Genomic DNA, 23,948 nt, shown 5'->3' on the forward strand with positions numbered 1-23,948 from the left:
TGTGTGTTTTAATTAAGATTATTTTATATGGATATTTTAACTTATTGTTTTATCTATGTTGTAAGCCGCCCCGAAGCTTCGGCGAATGGGGCGGCATAAAAATGTTTTAATAAATAAATAAATAAAAATAATAAAATAATCTCCTGAGGCCCTTATAGCTTGCTCGAGGACAGCCTCTGCTGCTACTAAAGGGATTCTGGACTCATAAAAGGGAGCAAATAAAATTCATTTCAATAATGTTTGTAAAGGAATGTTTCCTACTGCAATTTGTTTCTTGATGGAGTGCTAAATGACAGCTGCCCTTAAAAACACCACCTAAAAGGCAGTTTAGTTCTCAAATCAGTTGTTATTGTTTAAATGTGTTGTTTCTGTAAAGTTGCATTTGTTTCCATAAAACAGCCACAGTGCAATAAATAAATTAGAGATAGGATGAGTTTGCTTATCTAGGTTTTCTTTTTATTCCATATTGGTCACGATACAAGGCAAACTTTCTTGAGAGTAATTCTATTGACTTCAGTGGAATATATCTATGAATTATTAATTTAATTAAAAGCTTTTCTAACCGATCCACCACAAGTGTCTGGGGCGGTTTCCAAAAAAACATGAATGAACATGCACAGAATCAAAATTAATCCATGGCTTTTGTAATCCATGGAATGTTAGGTATCAATGACAATGATTCAGTTAACATCTAAGATCTAACATCTAAGCAAGTGCATGGACTATTTAACTCTCCCGCCCGTTGTGATTGGCAACAGAAGCCCTCCTCTGGGAAAGATGTTAGGAGACAGAGTACCCAGAGGAGGGCCTTCTCTGCAGTGGCACCCCGACTATGGAATGTGCTCCCCAGAGAGGTCCGCCTGGCACTGTCATTATATGTTTTTCGGTGCCAGGTTAAGACCTTTTTATTTAATCAATATTTTAATATGTTTTAATATTGAATTTTACTGTTGTATTTTTATTAACTTGCAGCCAGAGTGGGTTGTCAATTTATTTATGCTGTAAGCCGTCCAGAGATGCAAGTAATTGGATGGCATACACATTTTATAAATGAAATTAATAAAAATAATAGAAGGTGGAAAGGGTGAATAGGAGCTGTGATGTGTTATTTGTTAAATAATGTTGGGTTCTTTTACCACTAAACTATCCAGAGGGAATGGTTTTGGATGTCATATTCACAACCCACACTCCTGGAAGCTGATCCTAGGAAGAGAAAGAAAGTTCTTTTTTCTCAGTCTCAAACTTGGGCAAGTCACAACAGACAAAGTCCTGCTGTGATCCCTCTATCCAGAATTAAAAGAGCCCCATTGAAATGGCTGCTGACCATAGCTTTGCCCATAAATCAGCAGAGAACACTGTATTACTCATGGTTTATTATTGGAATTAGGCATTGGCTGACTTGAGAAATAATGATAAACCATGGTCTAATTTTACATTTACAACTGAGAAGGCCTTACCCTGGGTAGCTACCCTCTGAGCTTCCTTTAAAGGTGGCTCCCAGAGCAGGACCTCCATTGGTGGATCTTAGGGTCCAGGTAGGCTTATATGGAGGAAGATATTCTTTCAGATATCCAGGTCCTAAACCACTTAGAATTTTATATGTGTTTCTTACTACCAGTCCCTGTCAGCAGCCTGGCCACTCTATTTTGCACCAATTTGCTTACTCTGTGAAGCTTCTGGACTACATATGCTACACTGTTTCTTGAAAAAGTACTTTGGGAAGAATGTTAATTCAGTAACTAGAATGCCTTTACTTATTTGTGGTATGGACAGGGCATGAAAAGAAGAGGAAGAAGTTCATGCTACTGGCACTTTTATCAATTAGTTTGATAGGAGGGGAGGAAGAACATGGGGGATAAATATACTTTGATGCATTAAAGGATACTTGCAAGCAGACAGGAAGGATACTGGGAAGGTAGACATTCCAAGAAACTGTTTGAGGTTTTTTGTACTGCAAAGTAAAATATATAGGCAGTAGAGTATTCTGGAGAAAGTTAGGTACTGCTGCCTTTCAGGGAAAGCCAACCCATAACCCTTGGGATACAATAGTACAGAACCAAAGAGGCCTGGGATTGCTTCAAAGCAAAAAGAGGATGTCTGTTCCACTGGCATTTTCCATACATGTCTCTGAACCACAGTTCTTTTGTCCTTGACATGTTTATTTTGTAATAGTACCCAGGACAGTTTCTCAAATTTCCAATGTGCCCACAGGCCTAAAACATTTGCACAATCTTTTTGGACCTAGGAGTAATACTAGCCTTGGATGGGGAGGGGGGCACATCTGTGAAAATGATTGGCATTTAAATTAGACTAATATTTGAAACAACCTCTGCTTTTTGTAGAACTCACAGTTAGGCTTGCCTGGTGATTTTGTCCACTTTTTTATAGTTTCTATTACTAAAACAGAAATCAACAAATAATTCAAGGGACTAGAGATCAAGTTAGAAGATGGATTCTCTTTACAGCAACAGGCAAGTTTTTAAGATTTGAAACATATACAAGCACAGTTGGTGCTATACATTTCAGTGGGTCTTGTCTTCATATAGTTGATTTCAAGAAGGCCACTTTGGTCACTCAGTCTAAATCCCATCTTCTGATGTTCATCCCTAGTATTAAAAATGCAGGTGTTCGTTCTTGTGACTTCAAACACTTCTGTGAACTAATTAATTCATTGATGCTATGAAACAAATTAATATTTAGTAAACCATTGAAAAGCCCCAACAGGCTTCAAAGGCAGACACTGGATCTATTTCCCCCCCGTAGGAAGATTTAGGGTTCAACCTTGGGAAAGTTGAACATTTCAAATGGTACAGTATTGGCATTGTGTGTGTTTAACTTCTTGTTCTGCAAAGCAAATATGAGTGAATAAGCTAAATCCCACGAGGAGCAAATGATTTCATGCTCTGAGAATTATTAACTCAACAGTAACAAATAGATGAATACAAGGGAGTGGTACAAAGTGTTTCAACTCTTTTACAAAATAAATATTTCTCTTGTACTGTCAAACAGATCATTTTCTAGTGCATGAGCTGGCAACCTTTTTTGGTCTGTGGGCTTATTTTGCAATTTGAGGAACTGTCATGGGTACCACCTCTCTCTCTCTCTCTCACACACACACACACACATACACATCTACTCCATGTATCCAACTTACATACATGCTTATTCATGCACCTGTTCATTACCTTCCTCACAGCAAGTACATGAAAACGCGCATGCATTCTTTTTCAGGATCTTCCCAAAATTCCTCTTCTCTCTCTCCTCCATCTTCCTCATACTCATGCAGCTTCCATCCATTCAGAGATTCAAGCGCACAACCTAACCCCAACCCTCCCATACCATGTCTGCCATGCTGATTGCAGGTGACTTCCAATCCCTGTTGGATTTCCTGCCTAGTTCTCCCCAGGCTCCCTGCTGGCTTTCCTGATTACAACCATCCCACTCCTTGCTCTTCCTAACCCCCATTGCTCTCTTTAGTTTCCCCAGTTTACCAGATCAGAGTTCCATTTTCTTTGTTTTCCTCTGGGTGATCTCAACAGGAAAGCATGAGTCTGCAACTGCCTTCCATCTTAATTCCCATGGAATATCTCTGAGCCCCCTGTAGCAAGCAGTGCACCAGTAATGCTGGGACCCCAGGGAGCATGATCCACAGGGACCCACACATAGTCTGAGTCCTTGGTGGGCTTCCTTGAGCCCCAGGCCCCTGCAATGATGGGCCAGTAGATCATAATTACTGACTTATGCACTCAAGTCTACCAGTTAGAGTTTCCTGCAAAGCATTGTGTATCAAAAATGACTTTTCCCACTTCAACATACCTGGAATGGGAAGGCTGGCAAAGAGTATGTAAACTTGTGAATTTCTTGGTATTCAAATAGCTCAGCTCTGATGCTGAGCTCCAGTGCTCTGAAGCACTAACTTACAATGACCCTGTCTCAGAACCTTGTGCATGACTTTTTAAATGAGAGTTGATGTGGGGAGGGGAATAAGTTTTTGATTCCTAAATTAGGAGTTAGAGTTGTATACACTTGTACTCTTTGCTGCATTGCATCTGCAGCTTTTATGTATTACTTGACTGTATTATACTTCATTCCTGATTCCTCATTGTTCTGACTATTGGAACTGAATAAGTGATGAACTTTATAGGTCTTTTTAGGAAATGGAGTGGCATAGTTCTTAAATAAAAGAATACCGTATTTTTCGCTCTATAAGATGCACTTTTTTCTCCCTCAAAACTAAGGGGAAATTCTGTGCATCTTATAGAGCAAATGTGTGTGTGCCCGACGCCCGGGACGCTGCTGCCCGCCTGCACCACGTGGCACCACCTGGCCGGCACGTGCTCGGCGCACCCTGCTCCACCCCCCCCCCGGCGCAGTTGAGAACTGTGCCACTCAGGGGGAGCAGTGCAGAGGAGGAGGAGCCGCGGGCTTTAACCCGCCAGCTGCACGGAGAGACGGACTGCTCACCCCCACCTCCCGGGAACTGCTCATCCCTGCCGCCTGGGAAGACCTGCCGCCGCTGCCGCCACCCGGAAGACCACCGCCGGCATGCTGCCGGCCCCACGTGGCACCACCTGGCCGGCACGTGCTCAGCGTGCCCTCCTCCGCCCTCCTCCTCCGGCGCAGGTGAGAGCTGTTAATCACAGGTCGGTGTGTGTTTTCAAATGGCAACCCGTCTTTTAATGAAGCCCATGGGGAAGTGATGTGGAATGTGCCTGTGTTTATCAGGAAGTTTTCCATGGATCAGTTATCTGTTAGTTGATCAGACACATTTTTTTTAGGATCAGTGGATATTTGAACAGCATTACCTTCATGTATGAAGTTTATTCTTCAAAGGCTACTTAGTCCGCTGTGTGTTTCATTTACCGTACAATATCTCATTTTTTGTCAGAAGTTTTTTTCCATTATTTACTAGTAGGGCAGCGTGGATATTACTGGCTTTTTTAGATTTGTTATTGAATTGTCTGCAGCAGCTCTTGTATAACTGGTGTAGATTGTGGATTCCTTCAATAATTCCACTACTGACTAAGAAAGTGATGCCAGTGATTGTGAGCAACAGAGCTTCATAAATTCTGACTCTAGTGATGATGAGTTCTATGGGTTCAACGAAAACTAGAAGAGTACTCGAACTTTAAAGTCTCTCTTTTGTTAATGACAGTGATGATGGTTCTTAATGCCACTGTTGACTGCTGTTTATTTTACAAGGTTGAAATACGGTATTACTGTATTCTGTTATAGTTTATTAAATAGTTTAGTAAACCATTTGATTCAGAATATTTTTTTTCTTGTTTTCCTCCTCTAAAAACTAACTGTGTCTTATGGTCAGGTGCGTCTTATAGAGCAAAAAATACAGTACATTTTTATTTAAAAAATAGGACACAAGTTGCCCAATATTCTTTCTAAGAATTCGCATTAAACAGAAAACTTAATTTATAATCCAGATGATTTTATTAACATTTGAAAGTTGCTTGACCAATGGTACAAAACATAAGAAATGCTTTGGAAATGTGACAAACACAACATGTTGAATGGTTTATTTCCTGTTGATGGAAAATAAGAACACAGTAGATAATGAAGCACTTAGTTGATTTTTTTCATGAAAATCAAAGTCCAGTGATCATAAGTAGACATTTTATTATGTTTTTAGCCAACCATAGTGACTAGTATATTATTGAAATTTAATGTATCGAAAGTATGCTCAAAATGCTTTTAAGATCTCAGTTTTCCAACTTTCAGAACAAACCTGTGTAGTCAAATAATTTACTTAAAGCAAATTAATAAAATATAGGACCTTCAGAGGCTTTGCTTGACAAAGCTCAACTCAGTTGCCTCAGTCCAGGTACTGCAGTCTGAATATAGAGATAGGAGTGCTCATGTGAACCAGACTTACTAGGTCAAACTTTGAGTTAATTATTGTTATGGTTGGAATATCTCACTAATCACTTTAACCCTCTTCAAAAAACCTGGCATGTCTTATTGCACTGACTTCAGTGGTAAGGGTTTTTTGAAAGACATTGTAGCTAAAGTACACAGTAATAAGTAGTTTTATATTACAGATAAGAGTACCAGGAAACAGGAAAGTCATGGGTGGTCAGGATATTAGATTTTCTCATTCTTGCTAACCCTATTATGAGGATTGTTTATGTTTTCTGAACTTAAAGTCTTCAGCTAGCAATTGAGTCCTGTGCATGAAACACAGAAGGAATTGCTTCAAAGGGAGCATGCATGGACTCGCCCTACATGTCATAATTCCCTTTTAAATATTCATTTAATATTAATGAAGAAGGTTCATCAAATATTACAGCAGAAATATAATATTGTATGTAAGTATATGTTAATGTGTGTGATTCTGTAAAATCAAAACAAAAAAACAAGGATTGAAGTTCAAACCAGATAAAAGACTAACTCCAAACCCTGTAAATATCTTACTAGCAGAGCAATCCTACTACCCATATCAAACCCCATTTGGAGGTTGCAAAAGGCATGTGGGAGAGAAATGTGGAGGGAAAATTCCCTGATCTGAGGAGACCAAAACTGAACTTTCTGTCCTGGCTTCCGATTACTGTGTGTGGCACAAAGCCAACAGTGCTCATTTGCCATGAGGACACCATCCCCATGGTGAAACATGATAGTGGCAGCATCGTGCCGTATGGTTGGCAGGGACTGAGCAACTGGTCAAGACTGAGGGCAACATGGATGGAGCCAAATACAGGGCAATTCTTGAGGAAAACCTATTTCAGTCTGCAAGGGACCTGAGACTGGGACCATAAACACACAGTCAGGATAACACTGGAGTAGGTTAAAAAAAATAATGTGAAAGTCATAGAGTGGCCCAGTCAAAGCCAAGACTTCAATCTGAATGAAAATCTGGGGTCGGACTTGAAAGTTGCTGTTCACCAGCAGTCCCCATCCACAGCGGAAGCTGTTATGCCAGGAGGAATGGGCACCTGCTGCATTATCCAGATGCACAAAGCTGATAGAAACTTATTCACAAAGATTCACAGTTTTAATTGCTGTTGAAAGTGCTTCTATTAAGTATTGACTCGGGCTAATAGGTAAGCATCAAGTACCCATTTACTTAACTTGTGCACCACTGTAAAAACATTTACACTTTCACATTGTGCACAGATATCTTGTGCACATCAGGTGGTAACAATACTAATTAAACTGATTTAAATTCCAGATTGTAGCACACCATAATGTGGAAAAGTTAAATGGCTTTGCAGATGTTTCAGCATACTTCTGTATATGTAATGTATGATGGAGACCCGAAATAAAAACTGTAACAATTGTTAATTTTTTAGGTTTAGTTGAAGATTGGTGAAACTATTATTCAATATTTCAGGAAATTTAATGATGGAATGTATGGGGATGTGGGAGACAACTGAGTAAATAGTTCAAATTCAGTAAGCTGTGTTTGTTTAGTACAACTGATACATAAGAGCAGTAAAATAACATCATGAATAGAAGCAACTTCCCTTCAGAATGCAGAGCTTTCAAATTATACAGCTCCTTACCTCACACGAGTAATTGGATGACTGGATACATTGTGTCATTATACAAGTCCCATTCCATGAGTTGTTGGTAAGTCTGACCTACGTATTTTAGATACATGCAAACTCCATGTGATTCCTAGCTTTGTAATTCCCAAAGTAGAGCAAGTATGGAGGATTATAGCAAGAGAATTCATGCTCTTCTACTTTTTTCATTGTATAATTGATATGTTAAAATAAGACTAGAATAATTAGATAATGTATGTAAGATGTTAGAATTAAAACTGTGGTATATATGTTAACTAAACTTTGTTTAATGATTAGGTTTTTCATAAATGGTAAGAAGAATCAGAAGAAATAACCATTATTACATTTGAAATAAGCTTTTGAAAATCAAAGCAAGTTTTAAATCTGCAATTTAATACATGTGTAGTGCAATTCTGTATAGGTCTAATTAAAACTAAATTTCATTATGTTCAATGAGCTTAGCCTTAGGTCATTATATTTTCATATATAATGTTATGGGATGAATTTAACAGTCATTTTTGCAATTTCCATTTTTCTGTTACCTAGTTTTCTGCTTGCTTGCTGCTGAGTTTTGGCAGGGAAAAGTATTTAGTGTATTCTACTTAGTCTGTTTTCTAACTGAAATCCAGAATACGGTACAATTTATAGTTCTGTAGAAAAAGCCCAGTTCTGCTTTGAATTATTCCTAATTACATTTTTAACCAGTATTTTAAAAATTAAATATATCTATTTTTCAAAAGCTAAGATAGTGGGAGATTGCTTCATACTTGACTATGAAGATCAATACTTCTGCATAGTAAATAATGCATTTTATTCATTTGTGTGTGTGTGTGCATTTGTCACCTACAGTATATGAAGATAATACTGTTTTCCTTTGTGACCTATTTAAAAATGTGTAATGTGGTAAAATATGTACTTGATTTTTTTAATGCAAAACAGTGAACTGCTCCCCTGATCTTTACCTTGCCTTGTAGAAACATGGGCAGTTCTCAGTCATTTTATTTATTTATTTTATTTAAAACATTTCTATGCTGTCCCCATCACAACAAAGCCTCGGGGCGGCTCACAACATAATTAAAACATATAAATAACAGTTTATACAATTAAAGATTAAAAAGCCCGGTAACATCTCAGCTTAAAAATGTAAAATCCTATAAATACATAATAAGTTAACAATTAAAATAAGTTTTAAATAAAAAGGTCTTAGCCTGGCACCGAAAAACAAATAACCACGATGCCAGGCTAAGACCTTTTTATTTGCAAATACTTACCCTGATCATTTCTTGCCATTACTTGCCATTTTTATCCTGAAAGAGCAAAACAATAGACAATTGGGCGGCATACAAATGTTTTAAACAAACAAACAAATGTCAACAGGTCATTTTAATGCTATCTTCTCCATCTGATTACTTGCAGGTATCGCACAAGTTTCAGACCTAAATATAGGATAGCATACAAGACTGTGACGGAACTGGAGTGGAGGTGTTGCCCTGGATTCATGGGTGTAGATTGCAAGGAAGCAGTACCACAGAGGCCAAGACCTGTTGTTTATCCAGCAGAGCAACCACCAAACGATATGAAGACAAGCTTGGGTAACTTTTTCTCTGCATCGTGGTATGCATGTCCCTGCCTAATATTTCTCTTTTTGCTGCATTTTACATAGCACTTCCTGTGTTTAAAGTGCTGTACCATACCTATCTTATTTATAAGTCCCATAAGTCCTTTGAAATTGGTTGTTACTGTTGTATAATTTTGTAGTAGGCTGAAGCAGGGATTATTTCCAAAGCAAAAGATACAATGAATGAATGAAACGATACTGAATTTCTTAATTTGTAAGATTTTCCTCAAGAAAGAATAAGTGCTTAATTTCTAACACGTGTTGCTGAACTACAGCTGATTACTAGTTATTCAACAAATATCACATTGACTAATTTCTTACACTTAAAGCATTTAGCAGACTTATGAGTTTATTTTACTTATTATTATTTAATAGATTTATAAACCACTTAACATATTTTAAATATCCAGAATTTACCAAATTAAATACATTAAAATACACAAGATACATTAAAATTTATAGTAGTTGCTAAGACTTTTATAAAAATTTTAATAAAACATTAAAAACCAATACAACAGTATAATCATCAGCAGGCTAGCTGGCATGGTCTTTAGGTGATCCCTAAAGCATCCTACAGTTAGTGCCTCATAGATAACAAGGGGGTCATTCTGTGTCATGGCACCACCAAAGAAAAGGCCTGCTTCCTTGTCACTGAGAGATGGCAATCTATAGGTCATAAAACAACCAGCACGTCGTCTTCTGGTGATGTTAATAGCTGCCCAGGTCTCTGATGAGGAAGGCATTCTGCCTGTTAGAATCTAAAGCATGTAGTCAGCTCTAGAGGAAGTCAGCTTTACTTTATGGGAGATAAGCAAGCTTGGATAAGATAGATAAAAGATTTCCTCCCACACTACACTGTTTTCATTTTTTTTTTAAGTTTAGTTTCAAAGAAATGGAAATGGTAGCCATGCAAGGAAATATTTCTTTTATTTAACTGACACTACTTGAAAGTACATGAACTGGGGCGTGAAGCAAAATATAGCTACATATAAGGTACATTTTTTAAGTTTGGAAAAATAATTTTTCGGCAGCCAGATGCAGTGTTACAATAATTATTATTTTATTATTATTATTAAAACATTTTTATGCCGCCCCATTCGCCGAAGCCTCGGGGCGGCTTACAACAAAAAATTTAAAATAACATTTTAAAATATATACAATAAAATACAAATATACACTATAAAACAAGCCGCCCTGGCCAAATAAAATTCAATAATATTAACATTTAAAATACTGCTTAAATAAAAAGGTCTTCGCCTGGCGCCGAAAAACAAATAACGACGGCGCCAGGCGGACCTCTCTGGGGAGCGCATTCCATAACTTAGGCGCCACCGCTGAGAAAGCCCTCCTCCGAGTAACCACCCTCCTAACTTCTTCCATGGGGGGCTCCCGGAGAAGGGCCTCTCCCGCCGATCTCAGGGGGCGGCTGGGCATATAAGGATGTAAGCGCTCCTTCAGGTAACCAGGACCCAAGCCGTTTAGGGCTTTATAGGTCATAACCAACACCTTGAATTGGGCCCGGACTTCAATGGGAAGCCAGTGAAGCTGACGGAGAACTGGAGTCATGTGAACATAACGTCCAGTCCCCGTCAGCAGCCTGGCAGCTCTATTTTGGACCAATTGAAGTATCCGGACCGTCTTCAAGGGTAGCCCCACGTAGAGCGCGTTGCAGAAGTCCAAACGGGAAGTCACCAACGCATGTGTCACTGTCGCAAGGCAGTCATTCTCCAGATAGGGGCGCAGCTGATGAATTAGCCGAAGCTGGAGGAAAGCACTCCTCGCCACTGCTGTTACCTGAGCTTCCAGTGAAAGCTCTGGGTCGAGGAGCACTCCCAAGCTGCGGACCTTGTCCCTAAGAGGGAGTGCAACCCCATTCAGGACAAGGTTCAATTCACCCTCTCCGAAGCCCGATCCACCAACCAACAGGACCTCCGTCTTGTCTGGATTGAGCTTCAGTTTATTGGCCCTCATCCAGCCCATTACCTCGGCCAGGCACCGGTTCAGCACAGCCACTGCCTCACCTGGATTGGTGGAAAACGAGAGGTAGAGCTGGGTATCATCAGCGTACTGATGGTTCCGCAGCCCACACCTCCTGATGACCTCTCCCAGCGGTTTCATGTATATGTTGAACAGCAAAGGGGACAAAATGGACCCCTGTGGTACTCCATGGCATAGCTGCCATGGCGCAGAGCCATAGTCCCCCAGCACCACCTTCTGGAACCAGCCATTGAGATAGGAGTGGAACCACTGCAAAGCAGTGCCTCCGACCCCCAATCCCGCTAGCCTATCCAGAAGGATACCATGGTCGATGGTATCGAAAGCCGCTGAGAGGTCCAGGAGAACCAACAGGGACGCACTCCCCCTGTCCTTCTCCCTGCACAGGTCATCGTACAGGGCGACCAAGGCAGATTCAGTACCGTAACCGGGTCTGAAGCCGGACTGCAATGGGTCCAGATAATCAGTTTCATCTAAGAGTGCTTGGAGTTGTCCCGCCACCACCCGCTCTAACACCTTGCCCAGAAACGGGATGTTGGCCACTGGTCTATAATTACTGGCCATCTCTGGATCCAGTGACGCCTTCTTCAGGACCGGTCGGACTACCGCCTCCTTTAAAGGGGCAGGCACCCGACCCTCCCTCAGAGAAGCGTTAACCACTTCCAAGATCCAGGTTCCAATCCCGTGCTTGGAATCATTTATTAACCAAGACGGGCAAGGGTCCAAAAGGCAAGTGGTTGGACATACTCACCCAAGCACCTTGTCCACGTCATCGGCCCGCAGTAACTGAAATTCATCCAATAAATCTGGACCAGATGGCAGCGTTGGTGTCTCCTTTGAAACCTCTGAATCAATAGTGGTGTCCAGCTCGTGATGAATCTGAGCGATTTTCTCCCTGAAATGCCTGGCAAAGTCGTCACAGCGGGCCTTTGAGGGTGGAATCAGGTCTTCCTTCGGACCTGGACGAACCAGGCCTTGCACCACTCGAAAGAGCTCCGCCGGACGGCATTGTGAGGAGGCAATGGAAGCGGAAAAGAATCTCTTTTTCACCACCCTCACCGCCACAGCATAGGCCCGATAGTGGGCTCTTAAGTGTGTTCAGTCAGATTCATCCCGTGATTTCCTCCACCTACGCTCTAGTCATCTCCCAACCTGCTTCATCACCCTCAATTCAGGAGTATACCAAGGGTATACCCTGGTCATCTCCCCATTCCACAGTTTGACCAGAGCCTCAACAGGAGCACCCGTCTTGTCAGCCGGAAACTCCCCCAGGGCCTTCAGGAATCCTTCCAGATCCATCCGGCTCCGGGGGCGGACCCACATAATCGGGTCCGCACCCTTACAGAGGGAGATGTCGCTCTCGAGCACAAACCTCACCAGGAAGTGATCTGACCATGACAGGGGAGTCAAGCATAAATTACTCACCCTCAGACCACCCTCTTCCTGCCCCGTCGAGAAAACCAGGTCCAGAGTGTGTCCCCGTTCATGGGTCGGGCCGGTGACATGTTGAGACAGCCCCATGGCCGTCAAGGAGGCCATGAAGTCCTGAGCCGCCCCGGTCAGACTAGCCTCGGCATGGAGACTGAAGTCCCCCAGGACCAACATCCTGGGGGTCCTCAACACCAGGTCCGAGACAGTCTCCGTCAGCTCAGGCAGGTAGACTGTTGGGCAGAAGGGTGCACGGTACACCAACAGAATCCCCAGTCTGTCTCGGTCGCCCAACACCAAGTAGAGACACTCCAGCCCTGGTCGCGAAGGGACAGGAAGTCCCGTGAGATAGATGGAGGCTCGGTAAACCAAAGCGACCCCCCTTCCCCTCCCCTCCAGCCATGAGCAGCCCTGGACCAAATACTCGGGCGGGCACACTTGGGAGAGGGCAACATCCCCCCCCTCTCCCGCCCAGGTCTCCGTTATGTAGACCAGGTCGGCCCCCTCATCCACAATCAGGTCCTGGATGAGGGCAGATTTGTTACTGACCGACCTGGCATTAAGCAACAGCACCGTCAGGCCTGAGGGGCGACTGACGAGACTCTCTGGCACCCTCTGGCTGGGAGCAAAACCAGAAGTAGGGACAGGTGTCAGCCATCTGTCCCTCCTTCTTCTATACGGACACGTTAAGCTCCCACCGCTGTTACGTCCCCTGCCCATAACCACCTCAATGGCGGCACCGGTGCACTCCCCAGGAAACATAAGCGGCAGCATGGCCAGGGACGACTCCATAAAACGATTTAAAATACTATTTAAAAAAAATGTACCATTTTAAAGACTGCTTAACTTAGATATTAACTTGGTTAACCTGACATTATTAATATATCTAGGGGTTCAGTGGGAATGCTTTGGTTCTTTATGTCACCTTTATATTCTGAAAACAATTGGTTTGATTAAAAAACCAATTGCATATTGACTGATAAATTGCACTTGATTTTTATCCTTAGAATAAAAAGAGACTAAAATATTTTGTTTCCATTTAAACAACTAAACACAAAGGCTGGATGAAGATGCTGAGAGTTAGAATAAATTCATTAAAATCATTGGGACTTAAATAAGTGGGACTGCTCTATGGATTTCAGTGAATCTGCTCTAAATATTTCTAAGTGCAGATCCAATCCAGACAAATTCATATTGCAACCTTCTAAGGGAATTGATATATACTTATTTGAATGGGCTTACGAGATGCCTTGGAATGCTCACACACATTTTGAAATAATGCAAACAAGAAATGCAGAGTGTTTTTAAAAACTCAGCAATAGACATGAAGGCAATAAAAGGTCAGTTTTGTATGTCAAGTTGACATTAGCTCTGTGCACATGAGGAACTGTGTAAGCAAGGTAAGTAAACTGTGATGGATGTTTATATCCAGAGAGGACCAATTATTGCATTGGTTGTTTATACTTCACCAGGTTTCTCTAATGCCCACTATATCCAACTTCCCCTTTATCACAGCGGCCTCTAGCTCTCCCGTTTTGGTCTTAAGGCTTCTAGCACTTGCATAGAAATACCTAAGGGATCTTTTGACCTCAAATGGATTTTTCCCAACTCCTGTTGGCTTTCCCACAGGTTATAGCATAAAATCTTCTCTGCCATCTTTTTATGTCACATGTTAGCTGTTTGGTTCCATTCTGGTTCAAATGGATGCCATCCCTCCTTTACAGGCCTGGCTTATGGCTTCAACACCAAACTTGGCAACTCCCTGCTCCCTCCTAATTTCAAATTATTTATTAGTGAGATGAAAAACATTGGTGCCAATACATTTCCTTGTGGGATTCCGCCATATGGATCCCTCTATTGGTAACATTTACTATTTATTCCTATTTTCCACTTTCTGTTCTTTAACTAGCAACTGATCAATAAGAACTTTTCTTGTTTCCATGGTTGGTAACATTCTCATGATCTTTGGTTAAAGACTTGGTTAAAAGTTATCATCCCATTCCACATGTTTATTGACATTTTAAAAGACTGTAAAAGATTAGTAAGACAGGATCTACCTTTGTAAAAACCATGTTTATTCTTTTTCATATGGGCTTGTTCTTCTCTGTGTTTACTAATTATATCTTTAGCAACATTTTCACTCAATTTACTCAGAACAAATATCAAGGTGACCAGCTAAGTTTTCCCAGATTCTCCCCTACCAAATCCCTTCTAAAAAATTAGATTTATTGGAAATTCTCCAATACTCTCATAAAGAGGCTGATGTTAGAGACACGTTACATATTTTTGTAATAATAGGAGCAAATTCTTATTTTAGTTCTTTTAAATAGGTACCGTCTGAATCTAATTTGACATAATCACATTGTCAGTAAGGTTGACAATGTCATCTTTTAACACCAACATTTGCTTCACTTCGTTAGACTCCCTTCCTGAATACATCAGTTTAGGCACGGGTATCTATTCTACATCTTCTGCAGTGATGTAGAATATCCAGCATCTCTGCAATCTCCTTTTCATCCTTTAGCACTTTAACTCTGTTGTAATGGCCTTTTTGGTATCCTGTTTCTGATATATATAAATAATTCTTTATTCTTGGCCTTTATGTTGCTAGCAATAAGCTTCTCCAAATCTCTTTATTATATACCTGCATCTCCTTTGTCAAGAATAAAGTAATCTCATGCTGTCTTTAGCTCTCTTCATTAAGGCAAGATTTAATTTTCTGAAGGAAGGCTTCTTTTCGCTTATTTATATTGTGACAGAACAATCTGTCTATTAGACTTCTGTAATGCGCTCTACGTGGGGCTGCCCTTGAAGACGGTCCGGATACCTCAGATGGTGCAAAACAGAGCTGCACCATCTGAAGACGGGGACTGGGTGTTGTGCTCACATAACTCCAGTTCTCCGTCAGCTTCACTGGCTCCCCATTGAAGTCCGGGCCCAATTCAAGGTGCTGGTTATTACCTATAAAGCCCTTAACAGCTTGGGACCTGGTTACCTAAAGGAGCGCTTACGTCCATATATGCCCTCGCACCCCTTGAGACTGGCGGCAGAGGCCCTTCTCCGGGAACCCTCCGTGAAAGATATTAGGAAGGTGAGTACCCGGAGGAGGGCTTTCTCTGCGGTGGTGCCCAACTTATGGAACGTGCTCCCCAGAGATGTCCGCCTGGTGTCATTGTTATTTGCCTTTCAGCACCAGGCCAAGACCTTTTAATTTCAATGTTATTTTAATTGTTAACTTTATTTATTGATTTTAATAATTTCCCACCAGAATGTCTCCAATATTTTATGTAATTGTATCATTTATATTTATTTATGTTTGGAAGCCGCCCTGAGGCTTATGCGAATGGGGCCACATATAAGATCTCCAAATAAATAAATATGAGTCTAATGACTGAATCTTCAATTTCCTGCCCCCTGGAGACATCCTCAGTGTCAAAGGGCATTTGTCATCCAAAACCCTTCTAAGGGATCATCCTCTTTCTCAGAATGACACCCTCCTTCCCCAGAGAGGAGTTGGCACCCAAGGATCCCTGTTTGGTCCTCAAAGGATACATTCAGCAGCCTCACTACCTCTTTCCACTTCTCCAAGTCTGTAGCCTTGGCTTCAAGGGAATGAACACCTTCCCTGAGCAACATTACTCTAAGCAAATGTCTATGACTTCTGTCCAACTTATAGAAAGTCACACATGAGGCAAAGTAAGTTATGCTAATAGTATTCACCCTAACCCTCTACACATTTTGCCTGTTGCACTTGATTTTATTGATATAATTTGATTTCTTTATCTGGGAAACTAATTTATTTATTAGAAAAGGGCAGGAAAGAAGTGACTGCCCCGACCTTCTCACTGAGTTGCTAAAATCACATGGGTGCCTAACTCACATGTTTGCTAAAAGACTTCCACTTGATCCTTCATCCTCGAGTTTGTTTGTTAAGGTGTGCATAATTTTTTTCTGTATTCATTCCACAAGTAATTCTGAAGTACTTTTCATGATTCATGAGAACCAAGGATGAGAATTACTTTTCTTGTGTTCTCTAAATGTAGTGAGTAGTGTAGTAGACCTAGTTTATCACTAACTGTAGCCACTGCTAGTGGACATTCTAGATGCAGCTGCCATAGGAATGCCTGGTGATTGGTATGATGCTGTCTGAGTTACAGATCGTGTTCTGCTAAAGATTTGCAGTTAAAAATCATGGACTGAACAGCCCTTCAGATTGAGGATAAATGGCCCTACTACTTTGAAGGTTCAAAAAGTAGTGTATGAAAACTAAAGATGCTTTATGGATTGTAACAGAAGAAGCTAATTTTTTTGTTGTTGTGAGCCGCCCCGAGGCTTTGTTGCGATGGGGGAGGCGTAGAAATGTTTTAAATAAATAAATAAATAAATAAATACTACTTTTCATCACTCTAATAGCTTAAAAAAAGTCCTATTACTTTGTGAAAAAGTCCAGTCTAGTGTGTGATTCAATGGCAAAATGTTACTCTTCATAGATCCACAGTGCTTTGTACATTGCATTGAGCATCCTTGATACATTATTTAGTGGTGAGTGTCTACCATGTGCATTTCTGTCTACCCAAGCAGGGCTTTTGCCCTGCTGGCAAGGGAAAGGGAAACACCTGCATTATCACTCAAAGTTCCACCTTTCATAGATGTCTTATTGGAATCTGAATCACCACCTGTCTGTCTAATCATGACTGAATTTGATATCTCTGTAAGCTTATCACTCACAAAAATCTGTGAACAAATCCAACACTAAGAAGTATTTGATTGGAGAATTTTAAAACTAAAAAGGAAAGAAATGCTAAACTAAAAAGATTGGTTCTTAATTCTGTGCTGCAGACTGAGGATGTATACTGAACTGATGCTTCAGTTCTATTCCCATTGAAGTTGGGAGTAAGTCCCATTGAACTCTTTTGAGTAGATATATGTAGGATTCTAATGTGAAACTATTGCAAACACAATGACACCTTGCTAGTTTCAGGGCAATATGTCAACATAAAAATGGTAGGATTTTAACTAGATTATCATGAATGAGAGTTGGGGGAGTTTGAAGGGAAATTGTGTATTAATGTATGGGATCATGTGTGAACCTTAAAAGTAGGGTAGCCATGTGCTCTGTTGGAGAGAGGAACATTTCTCTATTTGAAATGCTGTCCAGTCCAAGTCTGCTTCAAAGGTGTATAAAAAGAGAGAACAGCAGATGACGTGAAGCTGCCCATCATCTGAGCACCTGGCTGGCAGACAAAGTGAGTCACATTTGTCACCTGGTCATAGTCTTCCTCACTATGGTGAGATATATTGCATTTCTATCTGAATTAAAATCATGTTTATCAGATGTACTTATAAATCTGCACATGCAAATTTTATGCATATCTATGTCATCTTTTCTTTTTAGTGATTGATACTTTTGTTCTCCCCCCCCCCCCAAAAGCATAAAGGACCATCCTACTAAAAAGTAGTATTATGCTGATGAATACATTATAGTATTACCTATGGAGATCTTTATTCCATTTCATGTTTCAATACAGAGCTCAGGCTATTGTCATGGCTACTGAAGGAAAAAAGCTCAGTTTAATGTTTGTGTTTCTAAGATGTTCTAACTTTATGCCTTAACTCTAGACTTCATCTGTGTTTTCCCCAATGAAGAACTATTCAGATTCCTTCAACAAGAGGTGTCAAACAGCTGACTTCTCACTTCAATCCCGAGTTCAATTTTAACTGACAGTTCAGCTCCTAATGCAATTTCCAGCTAGCTCCCACTTATATCAGTAAACTTTGTGCAGTATTTTAACACTGAAAGAGCTTGCAAATATTTGTCTGGTTTGTCCATTTATTTGTTTATTTTTCCTCAAAGTGCTCAAGGCAGCTTACATCATTCTCCTCCTCCATCTTATCCCCACATCAACAACCCTGTGAGGTAGGTTGGGCTGAGAGTCTGGGCTGTGACTGGCCCAAAATCACCCAGTTGGCTCCATGGCTGAGCGGGGACTAGAACCCAGATCGCCTGAGTCCCAGTCCCGTGCTCTTAACCACTACACCACACTGGCTCTCAATAAGCATGTCTAAGAATTCTCTCAGTGAACATTTATCTAGCAAATACTGACCACAGTATGTAGGCCTACTTTGTTGTTGTGATTGTCTGCTTGGCTCAGACTTTCTGTATTTTAAAACAGCAGCATATATGACTAGGCTTTAAAGGTGCTTCCAGAAAGAGGGCTTCTAAAGCTAATGGTCAGGGGGAGCATTAGGCAGCAATTCTTTTTTTTTATGGGTTTTCCACAGTAAGGAAAGCGATGAAAGGATCAATTAGGACACACAGAAAAGCTATGAGTGGAAAATAACAACATCTGAATTCCCCCCACCCCTGCAATTGTGTGAATGAAGCAGTGTGATGGTACCATAAATGTTCTGTTTCATTACTGAGATTTTCAAGTTGCTTCATAAATATATTCTTCAACTTCAGTTAACTAACTAGAGAACGTTTCTCTCTTTACAAAACTTTAGCTGAAAAACCATCAGTGCCATCACCAAGAAAACCACAGCAAAGGATCCCCCTGCCACCATCAGATCCAAGAAAACCATTGCAGCCACCCCAAATGGGAACATTCCCAGCACCATCACAGCAAGGAATTCCACTACAGCCACGACCAGGGGACCGTGTGCACCCATCACAACCAAGACCCCCACCACAAATTCCAGAACCAAGAAAACCTTTAGACCTACCACATCCACAAATAATCATACAACCACCATTGCAAGGAATTCCTCTTCAGCCACCAGATTCTGGAATTCTTCCACAACCATCTTTACCAGGATCACGATCACGCTTACCTTCTTTGCCTGGATCAAGTGGGATATTTATGGAAACTGGGCAAGCAGGCCCTCCTGGGACTGTTTTAATGTCAGGAAGAGGGCAGCCAAAAAGTATTGATGGCCTAGATGGTCAAAATAACTTGCTTGTTTTTGAAGGCTATGCTGGAGCACCAGGTGAGTAAATCCAAAATTTGGTTTGACTGATGTGATCTTTCCAGTCATTGACAAAATTTGCATGCCCTTGTACTAGCTAGAATCTAGAAATTAGATATTTTATGTAAAAAAAAGTTGTGATTTGAGCTGTACCAACAAAATTTCCAGAACAAGTACAGATGGGTCAGGTCAGTCGGTTAATAAATTATACAGGGAGAAAACTGCATCTGATGTGAAAATCTCCATTATGACTGTAACATGTGAGACTTGCAATATAATGTTGATGTGCATCCTCACCTTCTAGTAGGAGTGATCCTGTTAAAGTTTGCAATTAGCTGCTACATTTTTCAGCAGCCATTCTGCTCTCCTTCTGCTGTTTTTCTGCATTTCAGCACTTCATTGGACTGTGCATGCTTAGTTCTCTTTAGACTGAATTTGTTGATGGGATTGGGGGATTAGTATCACTACAAGATTCAGAGTCCCCCAAACATATGGGGGATGGTTATAAGGTTACTACAATTTCTGAAAGAGGATTCTAGAGCTGACATCTCTCTAAAGCCATGGCAGAGGAGAGATCCCCCTATGTCTTTCATGTGGCAGGGGGTAAGTTTTGATAACTCAGCAGTAAAAGAAACACACTCTGGATATTTTCAGAATCACACTGCTATTACATTGTTTGGGCTCTGCCCTAGCACTGAAAACAGGGAGACTGGCTTTGGACAACATGGGAAGGGTTGAGTATGAGCTGAGTATAGGTTGTTGAAACATGGGTTACCACATTGTCTGAGTCTGTTGTGCTAACAAGCCATGACTAGAACAATGAACAGAATGTACTGATTATTGTTTTATGAACTGTGGACCTGTTTACCATGGTTGGTTATTTTAGCTGGGTTCAAACAACTCAAGAGTTCAACAGCACTTCAACCCATATGAATGTGGTTTATATTGTTGTCTGAACTCAGTTTGACTTGGTTTGCATAATTACAAGCCATCTAAATAAGACACTGTGGCTTGATTTGCATAATAACCAACCATGTTGTCTAAACTTAGGCAGAATGACAATCCTCAAATAACTTGTGGGTTGGTTAGTGTAATTTGAGTGCTGGTATAACCTGCCAACGAGCTGTACTGTCCTGGTTCAAACAGCATAATATGCTGTGCCCAGGTGGTGGTTCTGTAAATGAAACCACTGTGAGTTGCTGTGATTTCTTCAACTGGTTCATTGAGAGTTAAGGCCCTGATCATCTCAGAAAATAATTTAGCCTTTAGTAGCACCAAGGAAATTACAGTCCTCCATCTCTCAATTCTTTCATGTTTTTTTATGGAACCCACAAGGAGTTGAATGCGTTGTAATAAAAAAAGTCATTTCCTTTGTAGTAGTTAATAATGAATGGCAGTAGCGTTCATGGAATGACTTTGTGACATCTGATAATATTTGCCCATAGGAAAAATGTTTAGCTCTAGGAAGTCTAATGTTTGTAAGTATCCCCCCTGCCCCCCCCATCACAATTTTAAGGTTTTTTTAACAGTTCACTGCCCCACATGTTTTTGTTTGAGCAAATAGTAAGTTTTATCTTTTGGAATACTGCTTGTTTCTCACATGGTAGAGATAGCAGGAAGCAATTTCTTTCTCCCATGTTTCACTACTAAACCAGTCTAAAAGGAAAGAATTGGAGTACTCTCAGCATTGTTCTCTAAGTTCATTTTAAATAGCAGTAATCAAACCAAAAACAGTCTAGAGTGATGCCAATGGCAAATGAATCACTCCAAATAATGTTTAAGGGCTGCAGTAGTCATATATTGGTACTGAAATGAAGGCTACTTGACAGGAGTGAGGACAGCATTATAAGGCTGCAATATCCGAGGTATATATTTATCATACCTATGACCTTTGCTTTGTAGGTTATCTAAAACCATCAAAGCGTCCACCTACAGCTACAGAAGGTAATCCAGTTGTTACTCAGATTATCTCTGCACTAATTCCTCTAACTTTCTTGCAGATATTTATTAAAGCAGTGTATGCCACAATTGCTTTTTCAGGTGGCTGTTATTCCTGAAACAAGGAACTATTGCTCTTAACATAGTTTCAAAATGTGAAACTGACTTACTATAGTACTTTGAGCAGAATAAAAGCAATCAGAGGGAGAATTCTTGAATGCCTGGTTGTTGTTTCCCATCTCTTTTGAAGAGAATGCTGCAGTATTCCCTCCTCTCAGTTATACAAGCTACAATGCACAGGCCAATGCTAAAAATGGGCATATATCAGTACCATGGCTGGAGAAACAGGAAGCATTATGAGTGACATGCAAACTGCATCCCCAACATAGTACCAAATAGCAGCACCTTTGTATCTGTACATAATTTGCACAACAACATGCAGAGAGATTCAAAGATCTGCATCAAGGATGGTTGATTATCCCCATTCAAGGCTAAGAACAGGACAACCAAATTAAATTGAGCATAACGGCCAGTTGGTCGTTGACATTCTCCAGAGCTCTGTCTCTGCAGGCGACTGTTAGAAAAAATATGCAGAAAGCACACAACACTGCTAATGTTTGAATAAATTCATTTGGTTCACATTAGGTTATTTGTGGATTCATTGTCCAAAGCATCACCACTTAAGAATCTGAAATAAGGTTTAAATAGTAGTCAATTTCATTATTATGTTTTGCAGTTGTGTAGCAAGGCATAATACACTTGTGAGTTTATTCTTTAACAGGAACCTACTCAAATTATATAGTTTTCCAGTAATTTATCTTTATTCAATTGATGGAGCTAACCTACCTGAAAATCAATGAGTGCAATAGGAAGAGTGGTTTAAAAATGTTAATATTATTACATAAGAGAGCAGCACCAAATACATCATAGGAAATGCAGATTTGTTTAAAGAAATTGCTATGTACATGATTAACCCTAGGTGAGTAAAAATTAACTAAAAGTGCAGTCCTATATAAAGCCACTTAGAAATAACCTTGAAGGCTGTCTCCACAATGTGATGGTGTTGTCTTTTGACATTGTTCGGCTCAATGCAGCATGATAGCTTATATAGTCATATGGGGTTGAGTCCAAAATAAGCTAGTTGCACTTAATGTGCACTTTTTGCTATAGAACAAGCCAGTGTTGCATGAAAAGTTCCACATGATGAGCTGTTTGCACAGTGAATTCTACTACCATATGGCATGCTTTCCAGCAGCTTCCATCAGTGGGTGTGATATTCATATGGGCTTCAAATGTGGCAGCTTATGTCACATTTGACATAAATCGCAAAGCCATCTCTCCTCAGTGAGACATGGCTTTGGGATTGTCCAATTACCTTTCAGGACTTCTTTATCTGATCTGCTTACCATGGCTTTTCCAATCCTTTGCTTATAATTGTCTTGCAAGCCTTTATCCAGAGTAACTGCATGTACTAATATGCCAGAATCTTGACTCAGAGAAAAGGCTGAGCTATAGTTTGCCCTTTGGGACTAGTGATTTCTGCTTGACAGATTACTAAATGTGATAATAAAAATATTCTGATCCACCTTGTAGATAGTAGGAAAAATTACGTGCAAATAGATGAAGAACTTTTGCGGATGCAAATTTGTGTCTGTTTTGTTCCTGCTAAGTTATTCAATTAAGAAGAAATTTGATTTGTTTTACACCAGATAAAGTGTTTTTAATGGTATATATTATTTTTCCTGAATGCATAAATAATATAGTTATTTCCATTTTCTAGGAGCAACTGTCACTTCACTGGTATCCTTCTCTGCTGGCCTCACTCAGAGGCCTTTCCCTAATGGTGTGGGTGTGGTACATTTTAACAAAGTTCTTGTAAATGATGGAAATCATTATAACCCCAGCACAGGTAAGAAAAGTATATGTAAAGAACAAAGGGAAACCTGGGCAATACCAGTGGCATTAGTATTTTTCTGCTTGGTGCTGTATTCAGTAAGAGACCAGTCAAAGATTACAGAATATGGAAATACAATGAAATATGATCATGTGCTGAAACAATGCATTTGGTCATTCTCAGACAAAAAACCTGAACAAGACATGCAGGTCTGATTTTAAGAGGAACCTGTCCCACAAGTGTGGAAGAGTTACTCTTCAGCCAAAAGATTGGTATCAGTCAGGAATAAACTTTGATCATCTGACGAACAACCCCAGTTGGAAAAATAGAGTTTCTGCTTCCTCTAGTTTCATTTATCCATCCTCTTTGCTTATTTGACTATTTTGCGATTAGTGATAACAGGCACTTTTTGCAATAGTGCCAGCTCAGGTGGTTTATCAATGGTGCTCAAAGAACAAACTTTTCACTGCTGTAGTTGGTTCATGACAGATTCTCTCCCTTCCATTTGCCCATGTCTTATGTCATTGTTAACAAGCAAGTGAATAGATATGCATATCAAGTGTGCTCAGGAGCACAAGCCTCTGGAGTCAGG

General features: G+C 40.4%; 1 protein-coding gene across 1 annotated transcript in view; it reads left to right on the plus strand.

Annotated features, from left to right (window-relative positions):
- The window catches only part of EMILIN2 (elastin microfibril interfacer 2), a 66,814-nt gene that overhangs the window by 40,187 nt on the left and 2,679 nt on the right, over nucleotides 1–23,948 (plus strand). The window contains exons 5-7 of the mRNA XM_044424224.1: nucleotides 19,063–19,545; nucleotides 21,427–21,468; nucleotides 23,243–23,371. Coding sequence (XP_044280159.1) covers nucleotides 19,063–19,545; nucleotides 21,427–21,468; nucleotides 23,243–23,371 — 654 coding nt within the window. The remainder of the gene's footprint in view (nucleotides 1–19,062; nucleotides 19,546–21,426; nucleotides 21,469–23,242; nucleotides 23,372–23,948) is intronic.

This window comes from Varanus komodoensis, unplaced genomic scaffold (genome assembly GCF_004798865.1).
Source record: "Varanus komodoensis strain SLA01 unplaced genomic scaffold, ASM479886v1 scaffold14_1, whole genome shotgun sequence".
Taxonomy (NCBI): domain Eukaryota; kingdom Metazoa; phylum Chordata; class Lepidosauria; order Squamata; family Varanidae; genus Varanus; species Varanus komodoensis.